Consider the following 27,448-nt stretch of genomic DNA (forward strand, 5'->3'; position numbering starts at 1 on the left):
AGGGGGAGGAAATCAGTAGTGCAACAGTGAACAAACTTGAGCATTTAAAGTTTACACTACTGTACTATGTTTTTATATTGTACACTGTTAATGACACCTCTTAGGAAGATTCCCAAAGCTTAGAGTCTGAGGTGGCTGAATCCATGAAAGAATGGGTTGTTCTTGCAAGATGGCCATGGCAAGTTCTGCCCTGGATCTTGAGATAATGCCAAAGTTGTACTGTTTTAAAAAGCAAGGGCAGATAACCAGGCAACTGCTTCCAAGATGGTCTGGGTGCTGTCCCCCTCTAGGGAAGGCTATGGTTGTTAAGGTTTCTCTATTTTAATGTACCCTAACATGCACTGGAACATTTTTTTCCACAGATCATCTAACCAAAAGAAATGTAGCAGAGGCTAGTCATTTGGCAATGCTCTGTTTTGATACAGGCCTTCCCTTCCTATTCTTTGCAAAGGTTATGAAAAGCTGGTTGGTCTTTCATCCTTTTTCAGTAAATTCTAGGTAGAATCTCAGTTGTCTATGCATATTAAGGGTATGTAAAAATCCTTTCCTACCCATTCTTGGGGTAGAATAAAACACACAGAGGCTAACGACCGGATTAAGAGAAATGTCCATCATCACTCTGGGGCTGAAGGTTGGGCTGGTGTGGAGGGCCACCCTATTCTTGTGGAACATGATGAAAGGCTGTTTACACAAAGTCTTGCAAATCAGAAATCCTCACTTTTGAACGTAATGGTCTCTGGGCACAGAGTTTTCCAGGGCAGGTATCCGAGAGGTGCTGCAGCTTCTGGTTCAAATGGTGGCAATGCCAGTTTTTCAATACACAGATTATGTCCCATGGAGGAGAGATTTCCTTTTGGGTGGCTTCAGGTATGGAACCTCTTTAAAGAATTGTTCACTGGCAGCAAGAAACAAATGAGAGGATCCTAGTACAGACAGAGATTCCAAAATAAGTACTTTCAAAGAAACATAAAAAGAAGCCAGAGTCATAAAGGTTTAACAGGAATTTGAGAACCATGGACACTGTAGGCTAGTGTGGGTCCAGGACCTCACTCCAGTATCAAAGGGAGAATGTTTTCCATTTTGTTAGGCTTGATTTCTTTGTAACTGGTTTCCTTTGGTAAGACTGGACCACAAAACTGTCTCTTTTTAAATAAATATAGGGCTAGACAACCCCATCAAGCTCAAAAAAGCTAAGAATTTTGCCAAGATAAATGACCTCCTCTGAAGCAATGGCATAAGAAATTTCAAAGCTCCTCTAAACACAGAAAATACAGAATTTTTTGCAGAAGTGCACACCAATTCCAATTACAAAGGGGGAGGCCTTCACAGCTCAGACTGAAGCAAGATGGACAACATCCAAAGTCCAGATGTCCTGGTTCTATTTCTGCGGGCAGATGATTTAAAAATCTCCAGTCACAGGAAGACACATATTACTTCAGGTTGGGAGCTGTGGACACTGTGTCCCACAACTGAAGCCATACTATCACCCTTGGTTATCACAATACAGGCATTAGAACAAGATGCCCGTTGAAAGGCATCTGGACTGACTGACAGCTAAATGACTTTGGCTTGGGAGGGAATGCTTTGTTTAGATATCATAGTGGCCTCCAGAGGGGCATAAGCAAAAGCCTTAATTCAGGTAGGCATCTGTAATAGAGATCACAAAAAGTCTTAACCAGACTCAACACCAAAAAGCCTAGTGGATAACTGGGACTTGATTGGCATCTCCTTAGCCTCCAATATGCACTCACCTATGGGTGTTTCACTTTACATTTCTTTCAGATGGGATATCCGATTATTTGTCTGCAGCCCTAGATAATGCATGTAACCTCTTCTGATGTAAATAGCCTTAGAGATTTTTTTCCTCTCTATTTGATAATCTTTTGACTGATCTTCACTCACTAGGAAAAAAGGCAGTGTTATGCACTGTGCCCATACAGGAAAAACACTGACTAGGAATATCCTGGTGGTGAATTTGTTACAAATTACACTGTCATTTTAGATGCAGACACCTATTCTTAATGTCCAAACAACCAGCAAATCTCAACAAACAGTACATAAGATATACAGTAAACAACTACATATCAAGCAAATAGGGTAAAAATAGCAGAAATGTTCCCAAGTGAGGTACTTGTACTCTAGAAGCCAGGGTGAACTGACGGATTGAGGACACTTAGTGCCTGAATCAACTACACAAAGTACAGTTGTGTACACTTACCATAAATGCAGATGTTAGAGTGTATTCACTGTTGTAGTCATCACACACGGGTTATCCTGCCAGGGGTAGCCCTCAGCTGGCCCGAATACCAGAGGTTTAGTATTTCTGCGTCGGTTGCTGTCGCTTCAGGACTGACGTCAGGTCGTCACAGTGGTATAAAAACAGGCAGCTGGTGCAATTACATCAATTTGTCTTGCCCCAAATGTCAGGAGTCCCCAAATAGGGAGCTAAGTTATGGTGGAATAACACCACTAGTAAAAATTAAATACCAATAGCCCTGTAAGGAGTGAAGGAGAAAGAGGGAGAGACAAGGGGCTGGAGGGTGGGAAACCAGGACTGCAACAGTGAACACACTCGAACATCTACATTCATGTTAAGTGTACACAACTGTACTACGTTCTTCGTGTTTCACTGTTGCAGTCATCACACTTGGGTTGATTCCCAAAGCTGAAGAATGGGTGGAGGCAGTCAAGAAGAGTTGGGGCTGGCTAGTATGCTCTGCAGGACTGTGGTTGCAAAGCACACCCTGGATTTGGAAAAGATACGCAGGTGGTAATGCTTGGTGACGGTATGAACAGAACTCCATGTTGCAGCTTCCAGAATGTCCCTGGTAGGGACTCCTCTGAGAAAGGCTGTAAAGGTTGAAGTTGCCTTAGTGGAATGTGTTCTGACCCCCTGTGGGGGTGGTTTTCCATGGCGCTTGTAACAGAAATGGATAAAGTGTGCTATCCATTTGGAGATGGCTTGTTTTGATATGGCCTTGCCCTCTGCCCCTGGTGCAAAGCTGATTAGTAACTGGTCAGATTCCCTAAAGGGCTTAGTCCTGTCCAGGTAGAATCTGAGCTGTCTGTGCACATCTAAAGAGTGCAGTATCCTTTCCCCCTTATTTTGAGGTTTAGGGAAAAAGGTGGACAAATGAATAGATTGATTGAGAGCCACACTGGACACCACTTTAGACATGAAAGTTGGGTTAGTCCTGAGGGAGACCCTGTCAGCATGGAAAATGATGAAGGGTTCCACAGCCATAAGTGCTTGTAGCTCAGACACTCTCCTAGCTGAAGTGATGGCCAATAGCAAGGCTGTTTTCCAAGAGAGGAATTTTAACTCTGCTGGAGCTGCATGCTCAAAAAGGGGGGGGGCTTTTCCAGCACAAAGTTAAGGTCCCAAGCAGGGGTAGGGGGCTCTTCTTGGTGGCCTTAAGTTGTTAGCCCCTCTCAGGAACTGCTTGATGAGAGGGTGTGAGAAGAGAGGTGGCTCAGTGCTGTAATGTGCAAAGATGGCAGAGGCATGGATTTTAATGGAAGAGAAGGAAAGGCCCCTGTGGAGTAGGTCTGCTAGGTAATCCAGGATGAGAGGTAAGGATGGCTGTGCTGGTTCAGCTCCTTTAGTCTGGATCCAGGAACAATACTTTTTCCACTTGTCAACATAGGGTTTTCTACTACTAGGTCATCTGGCTTCATGTATAACATCCAGGACCTGCTTGCTTAGGCTGGCCACTGGAGGAGAAGTCAAGGAATAAGCCAGGCTGCCAGGTTCAGGGTGTGCAATTGTGGATGCAAGAACTCTCCCTCCTGCTGAGTCAGGAGAGTTGGAATGTGAGGGAGGTATCATGGAGGCAACGGAGACAGAATGTGCAGTAGTGGGTACCAGTGATGGCATGGCCAGTCTGGGGCAATCAGGATTGGCCTTGGTCTCTCCTCCCTTACTTTGAGCAGTACTCTAGTAAGAAGAGGAAGGGGGGGATGCATAGATTGAGAAATCTTCCCAGTGGAAGGACAGGGCATCCACTTTCAGGTGGTTAAGGGAGAGGCAAATGGGTCCACCGTCAGGGTACCCCATTTCTGGGTCACAAGGCTGAAGGTGTTGTGGTTTAATTGCCACTTGTGTGGGTCTAGGAGATTTCTGCTTAAGTTATCTGCCAAAGAGTTTTGGTTGCCTGGCAGGAATTGGGCTTGCAGGTGAATATGCATGGCTGAGGCTGTGTTCCAAAGGGTCATGGCTAGCCTGCAGAGTGGGTAAGAGTGGGTTCCCCACTGCTTGTTGATGTACCACATCACTGTGGCATTGTCAGTTTTGATTAGAAGAGGCCCTGGAGAGAATAGGGATCTGAAACCTGTTAGAGCATGCTGAACAGCTAGCATCGCTTTCTGGCTGATGTGCAGATGAATTTGATTTGGGCACCGGTGGCCCTGAATGCATCTGCCATCCAGATGTGCATCCCAAGGCATAGTCTGATGGGTCTGTGGTTAGGGTCTGGGCGACGTGGGGCTGTGTAAAGGGAAGTCCCTTTTTGTGGTTGCATGCTGCTGCCCACAAAATAACTCTTTCCTTAGACAAGGTATCATAGGTATGACAGTTTCCAAGTCCTGAGAATGTTGGCACCAAAGACTTTAAGTACCACTGAAGTTTCCTCATATGCAGTCTGGCATATGGAATTATTAGAATGCAGGAGGCCATGAACCCTAGAGATTGGAGGATTTTCCTTGTGGATAACTTGGTTCTGGTGGCCATCTGAGAGAAGAAACCTGTCAGATTGGTTTCCTTACTCTGGAAAAACAAGCCTATCTGGGATGTTGTGTCCAAGCTTGCTCACAGGAATACAATTTTTTGACGGGGGACTAGTTTGGATTTCTTTTTGTTGATAGTGTACCCCAGTGAAGTTAGAAGGTCCTTTACAAATGTCAGGTGCTGCAACAGCTTTTCCTGACTGGACTGCCTGAATCAGGCAGTCGTCCAAGTAGGGGTAAATTTGAATATTTCTTTGTCTGCAAAAAGCAATGGCATTTTATGAAAACTCTGGGAGCAGTGGATAAGCCAAAGGGAAGTGCAGAGAACTGATAATGCATAGATCCTGCCCTGAAAAAGATATTTCCTGCATGAGTCCCTGATTGGGATATGCAGATAGGCCTCCTTTAGGTCTAGAGTGGCTAACCAGGCATCTTTGAACAGAACAGGGAGAAGCTGCTGTAGGGTGAGCATTCTGAATTTTGGTACCACCAGGAAGGTGTTTAGAATGGATAAATCTAAGATGGGGCACCAGCTGCCCTCTTTTCTGGGTAGCAGGAAAAGTCTGGAATAAAAAACGTGGCCTATCTGTTCTGCAGGAACAGGCTGAAATGCCCTTACGGAGAGCAGGGACTGAACTTGGTTTTGTGCCTCTGCCCACTGGTTTGGACGAAAATCTGGGAACCCTTTTGGGGTTGGCAGCATGTGGAAATAAAATTTGTTCCCCTGGGATACTATGTTGAGGACCTATCGATCATTAGTGATGGAGGCCCAGTTTTTTGCATGGTAGGCAGGTTTTCCTCCTAGGGGATGAGCAATTGGGCAGAGGTGAGGGGAGGAGTTGAGAAGTCATTGTGAATTCTTTCCATAAGGGGTGGCTTAGCACTCCCCGTTTTAGAAGAGGAGGTACTCCACTGCTTAGATCTCTGCATACCCTGAGACTGCTGTCTGGGGGTCTGCTTCCCCTAGGTCTAGTCTGAGGTGGCTTTGAGGGGGCTGGAAAGGACCAATGTTTTGAAGGGCAATGCCTACTGAATCTTGGAGGCTGTACTTGCAAAAAATCTTTGACTGTCTGCATAGACTTAGCTTTTTCTTCCATCTTTTTTAAAACCTCTTCTGCTTTGGTGCCAAACAGATTGTTTTTGTTCAGAGGTGTGTCCAATAATTTTGATTTGACATGGTCTGGCAAGGTCTGCTCCTTAAGCGAGGCATGCCTTCTAAGTACAGAACCTGTGACTGCTGCCCTGCATGATGCTTCTAGGGCGTTAATCCCACATTGCAGGGTATGCTTGATGACTTGGCTTGCAGAATGCATAAGCTCCTGTAATTCTTTATTTTCTGCACAGTCAGGGAAGGTAGATAATTTTTGCTTAATATGTTCCACAGTATGTTGTTGGTATTTCAGCATGTGGGACTGACAATTTAATGCTCTAATGGCAAGAGTTGCAGAGCTGTATACTTTTTTTAACACCATCTGTAATTCTCAGGAATCCCTGTCCGAGGGGGTGGGAGTCTTAGCTGTAGTTGCTTTTATTCCTTTAGGTCCTTGGGAGATGACTTCTGGGTTAGCAGTAGGATTCTTGAAAATAAATTTGTGAGAGTCTGGGAGCAGGAGATAAAGTATAAGGAGTTAGGCTGGATTCCATAAAGACATCATCCACAACATCCAGAACAGGAGGGATAGCTCCGCCACTTTAAGCATCTGTGATTGTGGCAAGGAAGCAGGAGCTTGAGTTTGGGTTGTCGGTTTTTTAGGCGTAGCTTGTACTCTGGGCCTTAGAAACTCGGTAGTTTTAGAAAGAACTGAAGATGCGAAAGAAGTCGTCGGTTTGCGTCGAATATCGGTAGTGTGAAGAACTTCCTCAGAAGCTGGTGCCTGCACAGCGGCTCCGGACCCATCCAAGGCAGGGACATCCGCAGGTTCCGTAGTCAAAGAAGAGTCTAGTCATGCGAAGTCAAAACGGCGTTTGATAGTTCGTTTATTAAACCTAGCACAAAACCGACAAAATGTGACGTCGTGGTCTGGGCCTAGGCAAGGAATACAATAGGAATGGAAGTCCTTATGAGGTATTTGCTTCCCATAAGAAATGCAATTGTTAACTTTTTCTGACATCGGACTGAGTCAAGAAAAGGTTCCCCAATGGGGTACTTAGCTTTATTGAAGACTTCGGGCTGAAATTCGAATCGAAAATCTCAGGAGTCGGCCGACCGGCACTTGCGAACTGCTTCTGCTTCGGGCACCGCACGGCAAGAAAGACTGAAGAAAATGGTTTTGGATGCCTCTTGTATACCCCTGGCGCACTGATGTCAGGGAAGAAGCGATAGCAACCGACGCCGGACCAAGACTTTGGAACTCGGGCCGACTGCAGGAAAGCCTGACGGCAGGATAACCCAAGAGTGATGACTGCAGCAGGGTAACACGATGAACATCTCAGTAGTTTTAGAAAGAATTGAAGATGCGAAAGTCGTCGTCGGTTTGTGTCAAATATCGGTAGTGTGAAGAACTTCCTCAGAAGCTGGTGCCTGCACAGCGGCTCCGGACCCATCCAAGGCAGGGACTTCCGCAGGTTCCATAGTCAAAGAAGAGTCTAACCGCATACCAGACTCTGAACTGGCGACTAGCTTAACGGAAGCATCGTTGGCAGTTTTGGATCTGTGCGGTCTGTCTCGGTCTTTATCCTTACGTTTTTTCGTAAGATCGGTAGTTGGATGGCTTACTGAAGCTATTTTGGAATACAGAGATGGAGAGCGAACGTATTTAGCTACAATAAGATGAATAGTTCAGGCGTTGAACAAAGCACAAAACCGGCAGCGAGGGACATTGTGGTCTGGGCCTAAACAGGTGATGCAGTAAGAATGGAAATCTTGGTGTGGTATTTGCTTTTCACAGGCGAGCCAATTTTTTACTTTTTCTGACATTGGTTAGAGCAAGAAAAAAAGGATCCCCAACGAGGTACTTAGCTTTAGAAGACAAACTTCGATTTCAGAAATTAAAATTCAGGTAGCGGCCAACTGGCACTCATGCGAACTGCTTCTGCTTCGGGCTCCTTGGCAAGAAAGACTGGTGTAATGGCATAAGCTGCCAGTTTTTATACCACTGATGACCTGACGTCAGTCCTGAAATGACAGCAACCGAAGCAGAAATACTAAGCCTCTTGAGTTCGGGCTGACTGAGGGTTACACCTGGCAGGATAACCCAAGTGTGATGACTGCAACAGTGAAACGCGAAGAACATCTTCCTTTCCCAAACAGTGGCAAATAAGTAATAACAATGACACAGGTGGATGCCACCCTTATACCACAGCATCCTGATGCCTGGATGGGAGGGAATCTGCCTGGCTAACAGAAGAAAGGGTGCAAAGTTCTGGACAAGTTGGGCTAGATACTGAGCCTTCAATAGCAGACCTCCCAAGAGTTAGCACTACTACAACACTGTACAATACAAAGAAAATCAGCAGATACAGAAAGCTGAAGTCCACTTCCTAAAATGAATACAATAAGTGGATTCAGTGGAACACAATGACAGGAAACAGAAGGAGATCCCACTAACCCCCAAAAGAATTTAGGCAGGAGATGTGTCAGTAGCCCCCATCCAGCTGGTCTTCACACAAACAGGTTTTTATAGCTGCTGTTTTTGGCAAAGAGTATGTCTAAACATTCTATTTTCTTTTCTTTCAAGTAGCTATGATGAACCTTTGGCACTTGTGGGAACCCGATAACTTCCAGACATAATATTGGCAATGGCAGCACAGGACTGGGCAAATGAGCACTTACTACACTGACTAGACATGCCAACACCAGACTTTACCAAAGTCAGCAATGATGGAGCTCGGAATAATGTTAGAGGAAAAAAAAATGTTCACCATTCCTGGGCTTGGCAACAACTGCCTGAAACCAGAAGCAAGTCTGACAGCATGTAGTGGCTCTAATGCCAATGACACCTTATTCCACTGCAACATCCATACTTTCAAATGTGCACTCAGCACCATAAAGAGCACAGCATCCACCAAGTTCAAAAGGTGCAGTGCAGTAGGGAAATTTATATTTGGTGAATGGTAACTCGCCAAATGCTATCCCCATGATTGTGTGACTGTACAGTTAGCCAAATGCTATCCCCATGATTGTGTGACTGTACAGTTAGCATGTTTTACTCCAGATCTCAACCAGTTTTGGTGAATGCTGAGTCTGATGAGTTTGACTTGAGTAGGTTGCTGTTGGGAGTTTGTTTTCTGTATCACAGTGGAGCCACTGGAGTCCAACCTGGACCTATTGCTGTTTCCTAACTGGCTAAGGCCATGACTTCCTCTGCATTTTATAAGGACAGAAATGACTGACACTAAAAAATGCCCAACCCTGGTGTGACAAAGGTCTTCCCAAGTGCAGGAATCAAAGAAGACTTTCTCCACTTTATGGTCACCCCCCCAACTCCGGTTACCAGGTAAGGGGACACCAAAAGATTCTCTTTCTGCAAGGCTGATGTTACCATGGACAAGAACTTGCTGCAGACCGCGGGCACAAACAAATGCCAAAATGAGAGAACTACATAAAGGAAGTGATGCTTACTCAACAAAAACAGAGGACTTTCCGCATAGTCCTCAAATATTAATGTGGCAAAAGGCAATCATCACGTCTAGGGGCACTATCTAGGTGCCATGCAGGAAAAAAAGGCATGTTCCCCTACAGGAAAACATTCAGAAGTGAATTTAAACAGACGTGCTGGCTGAACTCATAAAAATCCAGAAAGGAATGAAAATCTGTCTCTTAGATGACTAGGAAGAATCAAAAGAAGAAACCTCAACCCTTCTCCAAAACCAAGACAGCCTCTGCAGTCCATTAAGCATCAGCCTGGTCTGCACAAAGAATTCTGCTAAAATGGCCTGACTTGCTGACAAAGCTCTTACTAGAACAGGACCAGTAAGCTTCAGAATACTGCCTAGAAGCCAAGTTTAGAACTCTGTGACCCTCTGAGATGGTACTCAAGTTTTGGAAAACTCTTAACTCCCTTGCAAAAGGGGAGTATCAGACTACAGTGATGACTGAGACATTGTGGCAGGCAGAATGTCTTCTTGAGTTACTTAGTCGGCAACGGGAATGTCAGATGTATACAACACATTATGGCCTTCCTCAGGCAAGAAACCCCTCTCTTCTTTGTGAATGGTCATACTGAAGATGTAGTAGTAAAAAGGTGCAGGGGATCACAAAGTCACTCTATTGAAATGAGGGTGTGCTTTCAATGCAGGATGCCACTCATCATATCCTGGGCAGGCTGGCTACAGAGTATTTCCCTTAGAAATGAGCATCCAGGATCTTATTCATAAGCTAAATGCACCCTATGCAGGAACACACATGAGCCTGCATCCTAGTTAAGGAATCATCTCAATCAAAATTAACATAGCAGCAAGGTATCCCACTCGGAAGCCACAGGCAAAGCCTCTCAAATATCCTCCTTGAGCCCTGATGCTATAAGGTCCTTAAGCTTCACTACAGTTTTTTCTAATCAAATTAGGAATAGAAAATAGAAAAATTAGTTGACTAGTTCAGTGTCCTAAATGGCCTTTCCTGACACACATGTATAAAAAGTTAGAACCATTTTCTACTGGCAATGTTGCAAAATGTTGCGATTTTGAGAAATTATGCTGGATCAAATAAAGCATGAAAATAAAAACACTAGAATGCTAAGTAACTTGGCTCTGGAGATGGATTGTAGTGGGCATCAGATTTCTTGGAGGATTAAGAAGCAAGAGTTACAGTGATACCAGGCTGCTCTGATGAAATCCTAAATGAATGGTTCCAGCGGCGGGAGAACTCAGGGATCCTCAACAGTCTTCAGAAGGAACTTCACTAGGTACTTCCGGGGGAAGGAACAGTTGCTCCTCAAACATGAGGGCTAGTACAAAGGAAGTGTCATTTGGAGGCACTGCCCTCATCATCCTTTGATGCCTCATTGAGAGTGACCTCGGGTTACACTCAATGCAGAAGCTGCAGAATGAGGGAGTACCATGCTGCTTAGCACTTAGGAAGTAGGCTTGTGTACAGTATTGTGGGACTGAGAACATGCAACTGGGCAATGCTGAATGATGGGGAACTATTATCCATCTACATGGCAGACCTCCCTGAGATCAGGCTATTTGACCATACACTCCACCTGATCATACAGGGACAAGGTAGTGCAAGAAACGTAGGATACACCCTTGCCCCAGCGAGATGGGAGCTGAGAATGTGTCTTCAACAATCCCTTCATCTGCCAGTGAAGCTGAGGATAGACTCCAGGATGTGCTCTTCCTAGGAAACGACAAGCTCACTACCTGTAGGCTTCTTTTTTTTTGGTGGGGGAAGCAAAGGCAGATGAACGTCTGAGTAAGACTCCAAAAGGGGTTAATGACCTTTTCTAATGTTTCCACGTACAACAATATTCAGACTTATCCTTGAAGCTGCAAGAAGGATTCTCCTAGTCCAAAGAACTCTTGACCACTACCCACTTTCTGGCCTGTGAACAAGCCCAAAAACGTCTCCATTATTCACGTTTGAGAAGCCAGGTTAAACGTTTGTCACTTAATGTTGCACTTTTTTTTCCAAGACAGTACTAGAAATGTCAGTACAAATACTGGCTGGTAAGCAGCTCCGACAGCCACGTAGACGCAATGTGTTGCTGATACTTATGCATATGAACAAAGGACTTTACTGATGACAGCAAGGCTTAAAGATCTAAAATGTAAAAATAGCAAAAAAAAATTGTGGGCTTGGAGGACATGCACACTGATGCAGTCAGTTTATTGCATCATAGCATGCATCGATATGGAGGCAGAGAGATCTCTAAAGATGACATTTTTCAACAAAAAGTACCACACCGTGATTGGTAGATAGGGTATACCCAAGGAAAGACCCACTGTGAAAGTCTACTTCCATGCTTCGATTTACTGCAGTCTCAGGTGCACAAAAACTGGTGTCTGACTGGTGTTTGGTATTTAATGAACACGGCAGGAAAATGAAAAAAAAAAAAAAAAAAAAAAAAAGAAAGAAATTATCTACATGAAAGATACGTCTCTTCTATGAGATGTGTACACTGAGAAATATGCACAAGAATTCTTCATTTCTAGTGTTATTATCCAAAAGCTCAGATTTTCTGGGATGTAGCAAGTTCCTCTGGGTTAACATCCTGAACTTTTTGGTGCTGATCAACTAACTTAACTATGAAACACACAAAGGCTGTTTTCATTAATACAGCCTCTATGGAAAAACAAAACTCCCCCTTTGCTATGGTAAAACTTGTTGCACCATGAAAGGATAGGTAAATATAGAACACATCAACGTCTGAGGAGCAGAAACTGGCACTTTTTTCCTACCAACTTATATTCAGTATGATTCTTTGTAAGCTGAGTTTCTGTTTTTTAAAGAAAAGGGTTCTTACTGGAGAAAAGTTGCCTGGATGATGGCGAATGAAGGTATAAAACATCTTATGACAGTTGTTATTCTACCTTTTCCCTCCACCACATCAAGACTGTCATCACTAAAAAAATAAATAATATTTGTTTAAATTAGAGACAGTCTCATTTTTACCATCTTCAGGGAATGGCTAGTAGGGTAACTTGGACCCTCAGATGAAAGGGGATGGAAGGAGGCCTCTAACTGGCTGCCTGATGACCACATCAACCTTGCAGACAAAGATTCAAAACAAAAAACAGGAAGATAGTTACTCATAGAAAGAACAGTGGGACATTGTTAAAATCCAACCTAACATGGTCCGTCTTCTCACTGATGTTATGTCACTAGTGGTAGGAAGAGTTATTACTTTGAGATAAACCAATGAGTTCAACAGAGGAGTAACTGTAATCACTGTGAGCTAGTTTTCAGTCAGCAGATATACTGTTATCACCAACCAGTCATATGGTTATTGGGATGCAGGCCATTCTTAGCACTTTTAACAAAACTGACTCTTTATTTGGACTAACAGAGACTCCCTGTGATCACTATATGGAACCAATTAATTAGATAACTGCTGAAACTGTCATAAAACATAACTGTGACACTGTCTGTACCATTCTGCTTCTTGTCAGATCTTACAGACATCATACGCCTGGCCGATAGTGGCTAGTTCATACACCAGTACAGCAGCACTTAGCCACGTTTCAGAAATGTCCCATGACATCTGGCTGGTAGAATCAGTCAAGTTATGCAGCGAGTTAATTTCAAACATTGCTTGTAATTAGATGGGTTATTTTCAATCCCATTGATTTAGGCCATATATTGCTAAAGATCAGCAACGGTGCAGATGGAGTGAGGTCAAGGGTTAGGCTGCACATTTACATATCAACCAGGAAAAAAAGGATAAAAATGTCTGAAAACCAGAATTTTTGTTAATGTACATTTCTTGCTACTGGAAATGTATATTCTGCACCAGAAACTTAAACTGCTTAGAAATGGCTGCAGCATTTGACTACAAGCTAAGACCGCAAATGCATCCCAAAACAGAGCACCTCTTTTTAGGTGCTGGAAACAAATCATATGCATGCGCTTTTAATTTTCAATATATAAAACACTTGACCACTTAAAGCTTATGACACTTTATTTTTATTGGGATGTGTGTTACCTAGCATATGGCTTGTCTCTTAACATGAAGGCGAGACCTCGGAGGATTAAAACTGGAAGGCTGGGGTGAGTGAGAAGAAAGACATGGAAGCCCATCAAAATATTCTTAGTCTTCATTTGAACCTAGAAAGCATGTGGAATGTCAAGACAGTTGGCCAGCAGTTTCTTACTGGAGTGTATTCTGTCTAAAGTGGGAGAAATGTTAATAAAGAAAGTGCTCTGACTAGCTTGAGGGGTCTAGAGTTTACAAAGAGTAACATTGACTACCATTACAGATGAATCAAGCTGAGGACTGAAGGATACTGATCACTTATACTAAGGGTTGTAACAGGTGAACAGAATCAGAGTATTCTGATCTTTTGTTCTCTTTCTTGCAATGACCAGCTTGGTTACTGCATCATACAGCACACCTTTGTTGAAAAAAAAAATTCAAAATTTACATATTCAGGCAACAGACATGAATGTTAACCTACAAGCAAATTCACACTGCATTTCTGTATGCATCGGAAATTACATAACTCTGTTCACTTTAGTAACTGGGAATATATCCTCAAAAATATTATAAAAATAACTGGGAACTCTACATAGGTGTTTCCATGAATGCGTATAAAAACCCGCGGTCTGGTCCAAGTCAACAACGAGCAGTACTTTCCAATTATGGCTTTGAGTTTTATAGTGCAGCTGTCTTACTGAGCACTGTTACTTTTAAATACTAACGTGAATGTACCAAGGAATTATACACTTATGTAACTAGGAACCCTGTCGGTATAATACACAGTGGTGGCATCTAACAATACTAGTTAATAGATTTATGTGAACAGCTGCAGCACGCCAACCTGCAGTTTGGCCTCTAACAGTTTCCACTGCTGAGCCGATTTTTAAAGAACAAAAGGACTTATTTGGGTTCACATTTCCCAACATTTATATAAAATAAAGGTACTCTAAAGCTATCTAAACTGTTAATATCTTTACAGTGAACTTTTATGTGCCATAATTATAACAAAATTGCATTTTGACATACCAGGCTTCACTGTAATATAGCAACTAAAGGCATGTATACTTGCACTGCTCATTTAGTCGACTGGTAGCCCGCGTCATTTGCCTGATGTCCCTTCTTCAAATGCAACTCTGTCTTTCCCATGGGGAGACAAATACATAAATATATAGAACAAATATCATTCTCCAAAGAAATATTTCCTATATGCTTGCAACACTAGTGGTTTTAACTGCAAATCACACTACATGCGACTAGCTGTTACTGAGAGGACAGAACATGAGGGGTTCAGACAATGGGTTGTATGACACGATGGTAGCTCTTACAAATACGTGTTATAATTACAGCATTACTGCTTACTTGATATTTTACAAATAAGGGAGCTAGCTACCTGACTGAATTGAGCAGCAAGAAAAAGGTGTAAAAAAAAAAAATCACAGTTGAGGCCAGTGAAACTAAAATATACTATGAGCTGCTAGACAAAGTCTGAGTTTCATATATAACAAAAAAAAAAAAAATATATATATATATATATATATATATATATATATATATATATATATATATATACACACACACACACACAAACACACATATGATGCATTAATTATCACAAGCTGGTACAACAGTAATTTTAAATAACATTGTGGCTGCTATTCCCACTTCAGTTGTACTGTACAATCACTGTAAAGCAATTAATGTAGCACATTTTATAAATACACTAAGTCATAAACATCTGCATGTTCTAAGCTTGCTTCCTCAAACTTTAAAATGCCCCAAGTGAGATAAACATGTATTTTTCAAAAGCATCCTTAGGATGTCTTGTTTAAATAACAAATACCACAAAAGTCTTGCACCGTTTACTTGTGAAGTAATATGCAAGTAAACATCAAGAGATAAGAGCAGCACTGAATATGTCACATCTGATAACATGTTCACAGGCATGCATGCGTGTGTATGTTTACCTTTTTATGAAAGTAATTCCCTCCATATGCCACCTGCATCTTGAAGGCAAAGGTAATGTTAATGCATTATAATTTTGGGGCATAGATGTCACAATTACCGGTAAAGAATTGCTGTCATTTTGGGACTGGAAATGAATTCCAAACAGATATGGAAAACCTTATCCAAGGACACAAGTGGACAACATACATCGCATATACTGTTCAAAATGAGAAGTGAAACCAGTAACAAAAAGACAATTTTCTTGTCTATGACAGCTTTAATATTTATGGACAGATTTCACTTCTCCTTCAATGGCACGTTTCCCTCCCTCCCTACCACTATATCAAATTATTCAGATTATTACAGGCACATTTATTAAAACATTTATGTCTTCTTTGTAAGGGGCTACGTTCTTTCTTCAGTGTTATACTACTGCTACAGGGAAATCTGTAAGAAATGTAGCTATATTTTGCTAAAATAAAATAATCCTCTTAGCCACATAATGGTTTCCATCCACATGAGGGAAATGATGTTAAGGGCTATGAAGCAATTTCTCTTTATCTTGATCAAAGATCCAGTTCGTTAGGCAAAAATCAGGTGTGGTGCAAGTATTCAAAGTGCACAGTCTGTAGAAGAAAATTCACAAAATAAAGTTTGCATACAGACTGGCTAGAGAAGAAATCAAACCCAGGCAAGCCATCAGTTGACAAAAAAATCTACACTGCTAAAGAACAAAGTAAAGCCACTTAAATGCATAAACCTAAATGGAACAATGTTCATGTTTGACAAAGGCAGCAGAGCACACAGGTTTCTACTGTGTGCATTTCTGAACTGAAACAGCAAATTCTATACTTTTTGTTCTGAGTAATTATGCATTTTATACTGGGATGTTGAGAAGATCACAGCTTTATGGGATCAGAATTCACTTCATCTGTTCTTTTTCTTCTGAGGAAGACATCTTTTTGGTTTGAAACACTCTGCTAAAACAGCGAGGATAAAGCAGTCCAGTCTTATCAAAGGCATCACCTTTGCCTATTAAAGCACTGGTAACAGCCAGTATAAACCTCTGAAGGGACTCTGAATATAATGGGGATGAGGTTTTGCCTTAATCGTCAAATGCAGATTTTAGCAGGTTAGGGGTGCAGCATCTTGGAAACACCTGTTCCTCTAACTAGGGTGGATGCAGTCATACAAGTCTGTTAAAATGCCAGACTTAATTCTCATATTTTAATTTAAAAATTCCACACAGCTCTGTGTTAAACTTGAATGTTAACAAATCGAAACAACAAAGAGGCCTCTCTCGCTCTCCCCTGCTCTCTGTACTTACCTACTCCCAGTTCTGTCAGCATCTGCTCCAGCGCTTTAATCTTCTTCTGTCCCACCGAGCTTGGCAGCTTCATCTGAAACACAAAGGGAGAGAAGCACATGGCTTAGTTTTAGCTCTCACTTATGAGCCTGGAAGTTCAAAAGCTAGCTTTTCTTTTTTCCGTTTTTTTCCTTCGTTTTACAGAGAGGAGGAGGAAGAAGAAAAGTTCGTGGCAAGTAACAGCATGCTCAAAGCTTCCAGACCAAGGCCAAGTGCTGACATAAAGACTAAGCATACAACTTGGTTGCAAATTGCACTTTCACATGTTATTAAGAATTGCATCAATTTCTTCCCCTAGAAGTGGCTTTTCAAATAAGAATTTCAAGCAAAAAAACCCCCGTTATATTATTTTAAACACTGTCCACTGTAATCCAAAATGCCATCAAGTCGCAGAACAGTTTAGTTACCTATGCTTGATTTACTCACCCACCTGAAAAAGATGCACCCTCCCTGAACAACAAGCTGCACAGCTGAGTTTTAATGATCAACAGTAAAACCACTGTTCACTCTGGAATGCAAACGGAAACATTCAAGCACAGGCTTAGGCTTAAATCAGTGTTTCGGGGTCAGTATTATCATGCAGGCTTCTGTAAAGCAAATTACACCTTTAGCCTTACAGTAATTAGGGGGGTCAATGCTGGCTTTCAATGCACGTGTTTCAACAACTGTCTGGTTATTTTCTCTTGTGCCACATGGAAAGAACCCTGGGCTCTAACTAGGAAGTAGTTTTACTGCATGACTGTATGAAGCAAATGAAGAATCTGTCCATAAATCACACTCAGAGGGAGGATTATCTGAAATCATTCCTCACCATCCTGGAATGCAACATTATGGCTGAACATTTAACATACCGACTTCACTGGTGATGAATTCAAAAAATCAGTATCCAGATCACAAATTTTTACAAAGGGCAGACAACATATCTTGAGCAGAGTGATGATAAAATCATAACTTCTACTTTGCAAAATATTGAAATAAATGCACATATATTTCCCATGTAATGACTGTTTGCCATTAATTACAATATTTTAGAAAAAGTAAGGCTACAATTTCACTGATCGAGATTGTCCCCATACTAATCTCCAGTGGTGTACTATGCAAAATGTGCTTTCGCGTTAACTCTTTGGCACTGATGTCAGGGGTGTTGCCTATCCCTACTTGAGCACCTGTAGGGAAAGTTCCAAAAATATAGTCAGCAATACATTACTAAATGAATGTCTAAAGAGAAATGAATGACAGGCAATTGTTACAGAAACCATCGCGAAAGTCAAGCTTAAGTTCCTGTTATGAGGCATAGTATGGTATCTGCGGAAGAAGGCAAGCAGTGCTACAGCCTGAGTTGTCAGCCATGATTTCTGCAAAACTGTTAAATTTTAAAATCAATAATTCTACATTTACCGCTCTCAGACACTTGGGACATGCACAAATAACTAGGCAAGGATGTTCAGATGCCTAATTTTTCCAACCCTGTAATCCCTAGCGGAGACAAAAACTGCAGCATACTTCAAAATGGCCCTTAACATGACAAGACCAACAAGTAAATTCTGCTTTATCTGTTGGTATGCTGATGTTTACGGAGGGCAGAGTGAAAGTACAAAGCATGAAGTGAATAAATAAATCATGATTTTAAATGCAGAGAAAATACCGGCACACGCATTTTGTACTTATGCATATGAAGACAGCATATACTCCCTGAAAATAAAGACTCTTTCTCAGCAGAATGTGAAATACAAAATTAAAAATGTTAAATTAAAAATGTTATATACTTTAATTTTCACCAAAAGGTGAGAAAGTACTGTTAAATAATTTACCCATGTCTGGTCTAATTTAAATGCTTTATCAACAATATCCCCAAAATTCGACTGTATCAGGCCCTAAGCAAATTCCACAACACCACAAACTGCTGCAGTGTGCTGCAGACTGCGTCTGCCATACAACAACTATGTACGGCAACTAAAAACTCATGACAATAAAAAAGTAAAGGACTACCATTCTTATTCATTAATGTAATTTCACCAGGTTTTGTCCTTGGAAAACAGAAAATGTTTTGTTGTCAGGTGAGGTAGTGTGGGCAGGTTAAAAGACTTGCTTGGCAGGTAGTACAAAAATATAACTGGCATGGACAGATTTTAGACACAGATAACCTCACTTTCACAATGCAGTACTTTCCTTACCGCAATATACTATCACTAGTGTACTTCTGAAATAACTATGCAGCATCATTCATAACATGTTAAAATGCAAGTCACACAAAACAACAGCATATGAAGTTGACTATATTGAAAACAGTCACACATGCAAATACTTTTCTTGCAGCAATGTGATGAATGAAGATTTTGCTACAGGTGTTTATAGTATAATATTATGTCGTCTTCTGTGCTGCTATTGGTTTCCTGTGCCCAATCAAAAATATAAATGGTTTAAAGACATGCTGTAGGTGGATTGAACACTCTTAATTGGCCCTAGGCGTGAGTGTATGCGTGTGTGTGCCTTCTGTGAAAGGTTGGGTGCCGGGCTGGCAACTCGACACCATAAAACTCCACTGCCAATCACTAACAGACAGGTGATCTACTGTGGCGACCCCTAATCGGGAAAAGCTGAAAGAAGAAGACTTACAGGACTATACCTAAGGGAACTATGATGAGATATGAAATAAGTGTTTTTTTTCAGGTCTCCTACTGTGTTGTCTGAATCAGGAGGTCCAGTCAAGATTAATGGATCACATACACCTTCTGAAAGGTAAATTTAGACGGCAGCTTCAAAAATTTAAAGGCACTGAAAATGGAAAAAAAAAAAAAAGTACCCCTCTGGCAAAAGCAAACCTGCCCCCTCCCCTCCCAATAACACCTGCACTGTCAATTTATTTTTAAATGTTCTTCTTGAGCTGAATGCTAACCAAGTGGTCACATACAAAAGAAAATATAACTGGTCATGATGTTATATCAATGCCACATTTCCAAAGCACATACATAGTTGACAGTTTCACTAAGCAAATTTTTTTTCAGCACAATACCACTCAGCAAACAATAGCTATAGGCCTTATCAGAACAGTGGACTTTCAGAAATTATTACTCTATAAGCACTCTATAAGCACTCAAAGATACCGCGGTGGTATGGCGGTAGCGTTATCCCACAGCAAGAGGTTTTCCCGTTCGATTCTCGGCTTGGCTTGGGAGTGCCTTCTGTGTAGAGTCTGCATGTCCTCCCCACGGTTGGAAAGCAAACAAAAGACATGTGTGCGTAAATGGGTATGCCTTCGTTGAAGGCTGGGTGTCGAGCTGGCACCTCGGCGTTTCATAAAAATCTACTGGCAATCATTAGTGGACTGGAGTTCCGCTGTGGCAACCCCTTACCGGGAAAAAGCCGAAAGACAAACAAAAACTCTATAAGCACTCACCACAACAAGAGTAAAATAGGTGTGTGTATTTTATATAGCTGGATCTATATCTATCTATATAAAACTATAACCACAGATACACACACACATATTTTATATACGCATTACGTATGACTCACAGCACCCCGGCACTGGTCTTAATCTTCCTGAATTCATTCAGCAGTTATCCTCAGCAGCTGGCCTCAGAAGAAATCCTGCACTCCTTTTATAAACAGAAAGGTCTTATGTGTGCTGTAGTACAGTCATAACCACTCCAGTCCTGATCAATACATATGCAGTCATTTCTGCATATTACTAAAGTATGTCTCATTCCCACAAGCAACCTATAGAAAGGTCTCAAATCCACTACTATAATAAATACTACATCCTAACGACAGGAGAGGACTTCAAAGTGATCCCTGCAGTAGATCACATATACAACAGACTGACAAATAATAAGGAAAATTCATTCTAGGATGGTGCTGGCCTTCAACAATTTATCTCCTAAGTTTTAAACCAGGAAGCCGGGAGGGACTGCCAAAACAAAGGAAACTGCATTTCGGCAAAATATATCTAATATGTAGTGTTAAGAAAGGATATGAAACAGGGATGAAACATAAGGAACACCTCAAATATAAGGCCAATGCCATAATTCTTAGGGAAGGATGAACTGAAAGCCCCAGTGAGGGAGTTGTCATGTCTGTTGTGGCAGAAAGAATGCATTTCGTAATTTAGTTTGCCATGCCCTGCTTTAACAATTTCCTTCCATCATTGTTTTTAGCAAAATAAGAAAAATAGTTATGTCCTAACAAAAATGAAGTGTCCTGTGGACATTACATAAATAAAGATAACTCCAATCGCTTGCAAACTTTTGGGTGCAGGAACTAGATCAAGTTTATGACATTTAGGAAAAATGCATGAATTCATACTTAGGGACACTATTATCCTTATGAAAGGTAAACATAACTACTTCCTCAACAAAAAGAACAAAACTCTGAAATCCATCTGCTGAAACTAATGGCACTCAAATCAAGCTTTTCGTGGCAACCTCTTCAGTTCAAATGTGGATGCCAGTTAAAAAGTGGGTAAAAGGTGAGACTTCATATGCATTCATCAAGATTGGCAACCGTCAGTCACTCATACCTGTACTCATCAAAGAGGTCAGGTGCTGAGCAGTGGACAGGACATCAATCTGTCACAGTGTAATGGAAGGATTTTCGGTTAAATCCTACCTGTCTTCCAATTATATACGATATATGTCAAAATAATGTAATCACCTGTACCTGAACGATCGCCTCTTTTAAATCCCCTTTAACAGACAGGTTACAAGCGATGACATTACAACAAACCGGAATGGTGCTTCTGTCCCATAACAAAACTGAACTCATTGTTATGACACTTCACCACAGCACCCAGAGGCATTAATTTTTCTGTCATAAAAATTATATTCTCACTACTGGGTCTTTCAAAATAGGCCATAATTAAAAGATCTGTCTCAGGAAAAATCTGCTTGATTGTGACTCAACTGACTGTTAGCTGCACCAGTGTCAACATCTTGTCAATACAGGTAAAAAAAAAAGAAAACATTGCTTCTGTCCAGCAGGGAAAAACAATCCTTTTGTTTACGCAAGACTTTTTTACATTAAATTTTGTAATGACCTTTTACACATCTATCTCTGCAGTACAAAAGTTTAGTAGGCTTGTTTAATGGAGGAATATCATAGCAAAAGGTGAAGATGGGATTTAGGCTGGGATGCTGCATTCAGCCCCCTTGCCCCTGGTTATGAATTTAGAAAAGATGGCAAATGGTACTGGCTCTATAAGAATGAGCAGCACTAGAAAAAAAAATAAACCATCTGAACCAAAAAGGTTCTTGAGTGGTTAAGACCTGGTCTTCTCATTTTCAAACAGCTTAACAGTTAAGGAAATGAAGAATGACAAAGGACAGGGTCACTGTGATCCTTAGCAAAGGTGCCTCTGGTTCAGGACAAGACAGCCCAAACTAAACAGCAAAGAGAAACTATTACCCTAAATGAAATAATTTAGGACAAGAACAGATGAAAGATGCATACATTTTTTTAATACCCATAAACAAAAAGTACAGTTGTGTACACTTACCATAAATGTAGAAGTTCGAGTGTATTCACTGTTGCAGTCATCACATTTGGGTTATCTGCTTGCAGTAGCCATCAGTCGGTCTGATTATCAAAGTCTTGGGTCCTGCGTCGGTTGCTGTCTCATCTTCCATGACATCAGGTAGTCAGGGGTATAAAGCATGCAGCCAATGCCATTTTATCAGTTTTTTTTGTCCCAGATGTCAGGTGCCGCCATAATGGAAAGCTTTACACAAGGTTACACCTCCAAAAAAAAGCAAATACACCAGAAAGCTTTAAGCATAATAAACAAGAATACAGGTATAGTCAACAGAAGTCAGGGAGCTAGAGGGAGGGTAACCAGGACTGCAACAGTGAATACACTCGAACATTATGGTAAGTGTACACAACTGTACTATGGTCTTCGTGTTTCACTGTTGCAGTCATCACATTTGGGTACATTCCCAAAGCTAAGGATGGGAGGAGGCAATTATATAGCATTAGGACCAACTATAAGGCCCTGAAAGATTGCAGTGGCAAAGTCAGCTCTGGATTTAGAAAAAAATTGGCAAGTGGTAATGCTTGGGGATGGTATGTACAAAACTGCAGGTAGCAGCTTCCCTGGTAGGGACACCTCTGAGAAAGGCTGTAGAGGTAGATGCAGCTCTGGTGGAGTGAGGTCTGATCCCCTGTGGGGTAGGTTTTCCATGGTGCTTATAGCAGAAATGAATGCAATGGCTTGTCCACTTAGAAATGGTTTGCTTTGAAATGGCCTTCCCCTCTGCCCCTGCAGCAAATGCAACCAGCAACTGTTCAGATTTCCTGAGAGGATTAGTCCTGTCCATGTAAAATCTAAGTTGTCTGTGCACATCCAAGGAGTGCAGTATTCGTTCCCCTTTGTTCTGTGGATTAGAAAAGAAGGTTGGCAAATGAATGGACTGATTAAGGGCCACATTGGATATCACCTTGGGCATGAAGGAGGGATTGGTCCTGAGGGACACCCTATCAGCATGAAAGATGATGAAAAGCTCCACTGCCATGAAGGCCTGTAATTCAGACACCCTTCTTGCTGAAGTGATGGCTAAAAGGAAGGCTGTTTTCCAAGAAAGGAATTTCAACTCTGCATTTGCAGCTGGCTCCAAAGGAGGTAGAGTGAGCTTTTCCAATACAAAGTTAAGGTCCCAGGCTGGAGAAGGGGCTCTCCTGGGTGGTCTTAAGTTTTCGGTTCCTCTGAGGAACTGCTTCAGCAGTGGATGAGAGAAGAGGGGTGGTTCTGTATTGTAATGAGCTGAAATGGCTGAGGCATGAATTTTGATGGAGGAAAAAAAAGAAAGGCCCCTGTGAAGCATCTCAGTTAAGTATTGAAGAATCTGAGGTAAATTGGGCGCTGCTGTGCCCATCCCCTGACTTTGGCTCCAGGAACAGAATCTTCTCCATTTTTCAGCATAGGATTTTCTAGTACTATGCCTCCTTGCCTCCAGAATGACATCCATCACTTGCTTACTGAGGGATGGTAAAAACAAGTTATGTACTCACCATAACGTTCCATCTGAGTAGGTAACTTCATTTGTCTGCAACCTGTGGGTATCGGATCTGATTAGGATCCGAGCCGGCAGCTTTCCAAGCTTACAGATCTGAGCTCCAAGCTCCTCCCCTTACCCATAATACCCTGCTACCTCCTTGTAACCCTCAGATCGAGTTTGCCAGAGAAGGCAATAGAAAGTTTCTATAACCTAGTAACCCTTATCACTATGCAATGGTTATGACTGAACAAGGTATACACAGGCTCATAACTAGCAAACCATAGGTCCGGGGGAAGGAGGGAGGGTCGGTTGCAGACAAATGAAGTTACCTACTCAGATGGAACGTTATGGTGAGTACATAACTTCTTTATCTGAAGTAGTTAACTTCATTTGGTCTACAACCTGTGGGACAGAGTCCCCAGCTACCAGTAACTTGGGAGGCTCTTATGGAAGGATATTCCGGAGCACTGCAGAGCCAACAGAAGTGCGTCCTCTGGACATGAGATCCAATTTACAGTGTGAAATGAAGGTATGTGAAGAAGCCCAAGTTGCTGCTGCACAAATGTCATCTAATGAGACCCTTGACCAAAATGCCGCAGAGGTAGCCATAGATTGTGTAGAGTGGGCTCGCACGTGTAGGGGCTCAGGACGACCAGAACTTTTGTAGGCGAGAATACATTGGGAGATCCACCTCGCTAATGTAACTTTAGTGACTGGCTTCCCAAAACGTGATTTTGCAAAGGACACAAAAAGTTGATCAGATTTTCTGATATTGCTGTTCTGTTCAGGTAGAAACGTAGTTGTCTGAACATCTAAACAATGGAGTCTGTACTCTCCTTTATTCTGAAAATTTGGAAAGAAGACCGGTAGATTGATAGACTGATTGATATTGGCCTCTGGGGATACTTTGGGCAGGAAGGAGGGATTGATCCTGAGGGAGACCCTGTCCTTGTGAAAAATGATGTATGGAGGTTTACAGCACAGAGCGTGAAGCTCCGAAATTCTCCTGGCGGAAGTAATGGCAATCAAGATGATTGTCTTCCAAGATACATACTTTAATTCCACTGTGGCCGCCGGTTCAAATGGGGGCCCAGTTAAAGCTTGAAGAACTATGGTAAGATCCCATGGAGGTACTGTATCTCTGATCGGGGGTCGTAACAAGAAGGTTCCTTTCATGAATGATTTACAGATCTTGGATGAAGCCAGGGGTCCTGAATTGTTACCTATGTGACAGTGGGAGATAGCTGCCAGTTGGACTTTAATAGTGGACGCACTAGCTCCCTGCTGAAAAATATGTGAAAGAAAGTCAAGGAATGCTGGGACGGGGGCCATGAAAGGATCTAGATTCATCATCTCTGCCCAGAGGGAAAAACGTTTCCATTTACTCTTGTAGATCTTTCTGGTGGATGGTTTGTACGCGGCCAATAGGATGGCCTTAACAGAGGTGGATAATCCGGGAGTCCTACCATTAGGGGAACTGGATCAGCCAAGCTGAGAGCTTGAGATGACCCAGGTCGGGGGTCTTGAGCCCCAGTGGATGGGAAATCAGATCTAGACTAGGATCTAGGATCTAGGGAGGATGTACTAGATGAGACCGTAAGTAAGGGAACCAGGTTTGGCGAGGCCAGAATGGGGCTATGAGGATAACTCTGCTCCCCAACCGACGAGCTTTCTGTAGGAACTTTGTTATCAAGGGAAGAGGGGGATAAGCATACAGAAGACCGGATGGCCAAGCATGAACTAGAGCATCTCCGGGGGCTTCCCCTGGTGGGGCAATCAGAGCGAAGAACTCGCTGCACTTTGTGTTTGAAGGCGAAGCGATCACAGCAAGGTTGTCCCCAGGCGAGGCATATCTGGTTTGCGACTGCTGGGTTCAGAGACCAGTCGTAAGGTGAGAGAATTGTTCGACTCAACCTGTCTGCCAAGATGTTTGACCAACCCGGAATGTGCGTTACTATGAGAAAGCGGTTGGTGGAGATCACAAATTCCCACACTCTCATGACCTCCCTGCAAAGAGGATAGGATCTGGTTCCCCCCTGTTTGTTTATGTACCAGACTACAGACATGTTGTCCGATTGAATTGCAATCGTACCCAGAGGAAGAAGGTGATGAAGAGCCTGCAACGCTAAAAGCACCGCTCTCATCTCCGGTACATTGATATGCAGTGAGGTCTCTGTGGAGTCCATGTGCCTTGGACGGATCTGCCCCTGTAATGCCTCCCCCACCCGAGGAAAGATGTGTCCATGGTCACCGTGACTTGAGGGGGAGGTAGGACGAAAGGACGTCCTTCCCGAAGGTCTTTGGAATAAAGCCACCAGAGAAGCGACTCCTTGCACACCCTGCTGAGAGGAATAGGGGTAGATAGGGGTTGAAAAAGAATAGACCATTGCACTTGGAGTCCATTGAAGCATTCTCATTTTCAGACGGGTGAACGGGGATAGAGTGATGGTAGCCGGCATGGATCCCAGGGCCCTCAGGACCAATACGCCAGGTGGTGCAGGAGACTAAGAGGTCCAAGATTTGGAGGCAAAGATTGTGCAGCCTGTCGGTTGTCAATAAAATTCTGGATTGTGTCATGTCTATCCTGGCCCCTATGAAATCCAAAATTTGAGTGGGCTGCAGAGATGATTTCCTGAGGTTGATTGAGATCCCTAGTTGGTGAGCTAGTTGTAACAGGTAATCTCTGTTTGAGCAAAGTTGATGCCTGGTGGGGGTGGTAAGGAGCCAGTCGTCCAGGTACGGAAAGACCTGTATGCCCTGAAGTCTCAGGTGGGCCACTACTACTGCCATGACCTTGGTAAACACCCTGGGGGCTGTGGTGAGACCAAAGGGTAGGACCCTGAACTGGTAATGACTGGTTCCTAGCCAAAAGCGGAGAAAGCTTCTGGATCGTCTGTCCATAAGAATGTGGTGAGGTCTATCGAGCGCATCCAGTCGTTCTCCTGTAACAGTGGGAGAATGGATTGAATAGTGACCATCTGGAATTTCTCTTTGGGTACTGACAGGTTCAGCATTGCTAGGTCAAGAATGAGTCTTAGGTCCCCCATCTTTTTAGGCACCAAAAAGAACCTGGAGTAAAACCCTAATCCGGACTGCTCTGAGGGGACGGGCTGGATTGCACTTTTTCTTAGCAGCCCTTGAATTTCTATAGCTGCTGCATCCCTCTGACTGGGTGGGACATCGGGGATTCCTCTTGATCGAGGAGGGTAGGTTAAGAAGGGGATTGAATATCCTCTGGATACAATTCGGAGCATCCAGCGATCTGTGGTGATGGACTCCCATTTGGCTAGGTGTTCCGAGAAGCGCCCCCCCGACTGCCTCCAGAGAAGAGCAGTCGGGCAACCCCTCAGGGCGAGGACGAGGTCTCCGGAGCAAAATGGGGTGGAGTCTTCTGGAACCACATCTTCTTCTGTCCCTTTTGGTTCCTTGAATAGGACCTCTGGGGAGCCGAGAAGTGGATCCAGATGGCAGACAACGTCTTCCCGTCTTTCTCGCTCTGGAGAAGTGTGTCGCAGACGGTCCTGCCAAAGACCGTTGAACCGTCATAAGGGGCGTTTGCGAAGGACGCCTTAAAGGGTTCCGCAAAGTCACAAAGACGGAGCCAGGCCTGTCTTCGTAAGACGATGCCGGTTCCGTTAGCCCTAGCTGCTCCCTCCGTGGCATGGGAGAGGAGCCGCATGGATGTGTTTGTGATCGACTTGAGTGGCCATTCGGGACGAGAATGTACGCTTGTCCTCGGCATACATGGACTCTGGGGGGTGATCTAGCATACTCCTTAATTAGGTCCCGCTGGAGTCGAATAACATGTGCCATGTAATTCAGATACCTTACTGAGAAGGTCG

The 27,448-nt window shown here is 42.8% G+C and overlaps 2 protein-coding genes across 3 annotated transcripts in view; one reads left to right on the plus strand and one right to left on the minus strand.

Moving 5' to 3' along the window:
* The window catches only part of LOC122814172 (DNA methyltransferase 1-associated protein 1-like), a 52,887-nt gene extending 36,212 nt beyond the window's left edge, over positions 1-16,675 (minus strand). The window contains exon 1 of the mRNA XM_044086783.1: positions 16,576-16,675. Within this exon, the coding sequence (XP_043942718.1) occupies positions 16,576-16,675 (100 nt within the window). The remainder of the gene's footprint in view (positions 1-16,575) is intronic.
* The window catches only part of TMEM53 (transmembrane protein 53), a 672,461-nt gene that overhangs the window by 494,655 nt on the left and 150,358 nt on the right, over positions 1-27,448 (plus strand). The window lies entirely within an intron of this gene.

This window comes from Protopterus annectens, chromosome 10.part0 (genome assembly GCF_019279795.1).
Source record: "Protopterus annectens isolate FY-2018-M chromosome 10.part0, PAN1.0, whole genome shotgun sequence".
In the NCBI taxonomy this organism is placed as follows: domain Eukaryota; kingdom Metazoa; phylum Chordata; order Ceratodontiformes; family Protopteridae; genus Protopterus; species Protopterus annectens.